The sequence below is a fragment of the Paramacrobiotus metropolitanus genome, unplaced genomic scaffold (assembly GCF_019649055.1).
Source record: "Paramacrobiotus metropolitanus isolate TYO unplaced genomic scaffold, Prichtersi_v1.0 Parri_scaffold0000099, whole genome shotgun sequence".
NCBI classification, from domain to species: domain Eukaryota; kingdom Metazoa; phylum Tardigrada; class Eutardigrada; order Parachela; family Macrobiotidae; genus Paramacrobiotus; species Paramacrobiotus metropolitanus.
This window is the reverse complement of record NW_026570319.1, coordinates 454,196-458,028: the sequence shown is the minus strand read 5'-3', so window position 1 is coordinate 458,028 and position 3,833 is coordinate 454,196. Positions and strand designations below refer to the sequence as shown.

The 3,833-nt window shown below is 42.4% G+C and overlaps 1 protein-coding gene across 1 annotated transcript; it reads right to left on the bottom strand.

Annotated features, from left to right (window-relative positions):
* Positions 1-1,134: 1,134 nt before the first annotated feature.
* Positions 1,135-3,431, bottom strand: LOC129597026 (uncharacterized). Its single transcript, XM_055494443.1, has 8 exons — positions 3,326-3,431; positions 2,829-2,987; positions 2,608-2,757; positions 2,488-2,505; positions 2,313-2,407; positions 1,870-2,087; positions 1,441-1,746; positions 1,135-1,199 (listed from the first exon to the last, which is right to left on the bottom strand). Coding segments are annotated over exons 1-6 (480 nt in total). The 5' UTR covers positions 3,383-3,431; the 3' UTR covers positions 1,135-1,199; positions 1,441-1,746; positions 1,870-2,086.
* Between the last annotated feature and the right edge of the window lie 402 nt (positions 3,432-3,833).

The following is a 3,833-nucleotide window of genomic DNA, read 5'->3' as shown; positions in this document are numbered from 1 at the left end:
TTGAAGGAAGCTGGCATGTGTACGCGACCAGGAAACTTCAAGCAGCGATGAAAATAACTGTATAGCCCCAGGAAAATAATACACCAAAAATTTTAATTCAGAAGGGCGTGATATCAGCATCTACTTGTGCATATTTGCACGAGACTAATTGCTTGCTCATTGTGTTTGTACTGAGTGTCTTGCAGTGTGGAAAAGTTCCCATTAGCCTTCAGCTACACCACGGTTTACGTGACCGTCAATTTCTTTCTGCCTCCGAACTGGCTGCATAAAACTGAAAATGCCGAGTGCGTCGAATATTCGTCTGAGAATGCCAAGCTGCTCGATATGACAGCAACCACATTCATTAAACTTTATCACCGGGAATTGGCGGGAAAGAATGATATGACGAAGCTTCTGCCTTTGGTTCTTATTGTTACTGTAGTTTTGCGAATGCATATGCTCGCTTAAGCTTCGTTTTGTTACGCAGTACGCCCCACCGAAACTTTCAGCGGAACTTCCCACTCTGCGTTCCAGCATCCATTAGGCAGTCTAATGGCTCTTTTCATCTTTCTATACCCTAACGGGTTCTCTACTGCTCAGTACATAAAGTTTAAACATTATGTATTGCGCAGCAGAAAAACCGTGACAGAGGAAAATTTTCCTCTGCCGACTTGTCGCGTTGTATCACCCTTTAACAGTTTAAGTTTAACTTTTAGGTAGCTTTCTAAGAGTGAATTAAGACAAAGTTCGACCTGCTTTGTAATTTGCTTTCCTTGTACGACACAAACGTTGTCTTAATCGCTTTCGGACATAAAACGTTTTTGCAACACTCCTGCTATCAGCCTATACGAGCAAAATTTCCTAGATGATAGTTGCTTACTCTTACTTGTTAGTTCATGGCTTCATGTTACAGTCATTTCCCAATATGGTGAATACAATTTTGCTTTTTTCCGAAAATTACACTAGATCGCCTAGACGGTTACGTCAGCCACATGTGCTTTATAAAGGTCACGTCGATACAACTGCCAGGGTGTAAAAATGAGTCAGGATACATGATTGTAATAATGCACTCAGGATACAGTACTTCTCAATATTTTACAATAATGCTTTCAGTATATTTTTAAAGTTGGCGAAGACCATCCATGTAACAGCTCGGATGACTGATGAGCATATGTTGGGCCACAGTCGCGGATCGAACTTGAATCACAAACCTGGATGATCTACAAATTACAGCAAGGATTGATATGGAAAAATCAAATATTTAGTGGATTCGAGGCCAGATATTTTTTATTCGCTTCCAAGTATTATTACATCAATTATTGGTTTCACCTGTTTCACCTCGTAAGTCGTGCAGGAAAAAAACTGTATAATAAATTAATAATAATAATAAAATAATAAATGATAATGTAATAAATGATACTAGCTTTACTGCCCTCATCCTCAAGTTACAGGCATTCTCACCACATGGCTGTCTTAAAGATTAATTCAGCCTTTGTTTGTCGGTTTCTTCGGTTGAGCAGAACCGCGCGCGCCCTGAGGCGCGGCAAGGTTTATCAGCGCATACATTGAGCACTCCGGGGATCCCGGCTGCTTTTACGACAGCGAGAAATTCCTTGTCGAGGCTTTCAACGTTCTGGTTGGCTTTACTCTTGCCGCTAAGCGAATACTGAAAAGCAGTGCAGCTCTTTGTCGTCATGTCCAATTTTTCCGAGCTGCAATCTCGTCCGTTGACACTGGCGCTGTAGGCCAGTTCTATTTCGCTTTTCGCTGTGAACAGAACCACAGCACACGATTAGGATAATTGAGACACTGATTCATATTTTATACTTCTATACTTAGCTTGTAACTACAACAGAGACACGAAGGTAACGAGTGCAGTCCACCACGTACCGTATTTCTTTTCGAAAGCTGCCGTAATCGCGTCTAGAATGACCTTCTCTTTTGGGCTCGCATCCAAATAGTCCAGATTGGGATCGCGGTTCTGTTCCGGATTGACGGCCACCCAACCATGTATGTAGACGTCGTAAGGTGTCTCTTCACTGGCGATCCTCGCATCCAGTCCGCATTCCTTTTGGGGAATCCGGTAAGCACGCCAGTTATACGACAATCTGTGAAGAATATTAATTTTATGAATATTGCATTGACATGCTTTATCGTTGTTAGGCACAGATTTTGGCGAACCGAATCTCGCAAGGTTAACGGAAGAAATTTCTAACCTTTCATTACAATCTTATGACGCATAAAAGGTCATATTCAGCACGAAAGCCTAATATTTTCCTTACTGGGCGTTATTGGGATTATTGTACTTGCGATCGCACGACTTGGTTACCGACCATTTTGCGGATTTTTGATCAGCTGCCACATCGCCGGTCTTGTCAGAGGTAAAGCAGTCGAAATTCTGAATTTCGTCATCATGGTGCTTGGCAAGCTGGTATGAGAAGGCAACGTCAGGATAAGCATGACAGAATATTAATATTCAGGATTTTGTCTGCGAACATCGCAACTCACCACTTGCAGTTTGGTTTTCTGCAATGCACGAAGAGTTTATGCGTCTCATGAAATCAGGTGTACTCGTACAATGATTTCAGCCTTCAGGTAATGAAATACTGGGTTTTCCTGTTGACTTACTTTAAAATCAGTATTGCAGAAGTCACCGGAGAAATTGTGATTAACCGATATTGGGCCCGCGCCGGCGCAGAAGGCCGAATAGAAAACCCGCCAGGCGAAGTACTTCTCATTGTCCGCCGGATGGAAGCATGGGTCGGAAGTGGTGGGACACTGCCTAAACACCTCAACGATTGTACAATGATAAACTCTTGTCGCTGACTTGAAAACAGGAAACTGCCTACTTGCCTGCTGTCCACTCCTCGATACAGTTTAGGGTCGCATGGTTCATTCGAACTGCAGAATCCTTTAGGCGCGCATGTCGTCTTACCGTCCACTAAAACCTTGGCCGGATTGGAAAAGCTGTGCACTTGAAATTCCACCCGATAATTATCGGCTGTTGTCTGCAAATAAACGCTTAATCTGTATACACTGGTATTGATACGTCAGGGTTACTATATTCTGAAAGCTGTATAAATTAGAACGCAGACAAATCTGCGAGGCACTCATAATACTTAGTATCGCGTATTTCTGGAAACATTTAAAAACTTAATGTATATCTACTCGTAGCACTTTATTAACACTGTTTTTATTCATTAAATACTTTAAATTTCACTCTTTGAGGTTAACCATATGCGAACATCAACCATCGGTACATGTTAAATTACTGACCAGGAACCGCACCGTAGATGCCGGAACACGTAAACTCGTATAGGAATGCGACAAAAGTTGAAACACTTACCGCGCGTGACAGGGCCACGCAGAGCAGCGCCATCGTGCTAATAAGTTGACCACCCATTTTAGTAACTAAAGAAACCAGATACGTAATTTAATTAGATGAGTTTCGGCACCAAATAAAATATTGTAGATCTAGAACTGAACTAGTTGAAGTTATTTGGGCGCAGCACCTGTGAAAAATTCTGGTGTAGCCCAGCCGGGGGCTGAGTAAATACCAGCAATCTATAAGAATTAAGAATGCTGCTTAACCGCTTTGTGCCGGAACTACTACAAAGGTAAATGTTGCAAAGCATCCGAAGCCAGTGTGCTGGGGCGCACAATAATACTTTTTACAGCGCTGCCGCTTTAATTGACAAGGCTCAGTAGGTGTTTCCGTTGTATGAGCTTCTCTGGGTGCAACACTTAAAAAGGAGGTTGTACATAGCCGGGAGCCGATTGTTATTTCTAGACAAGGGTGAATAATTTCCTTTCAACCTGTAGAAACACCTGCAAAACCCATAAGACTTGCTTGG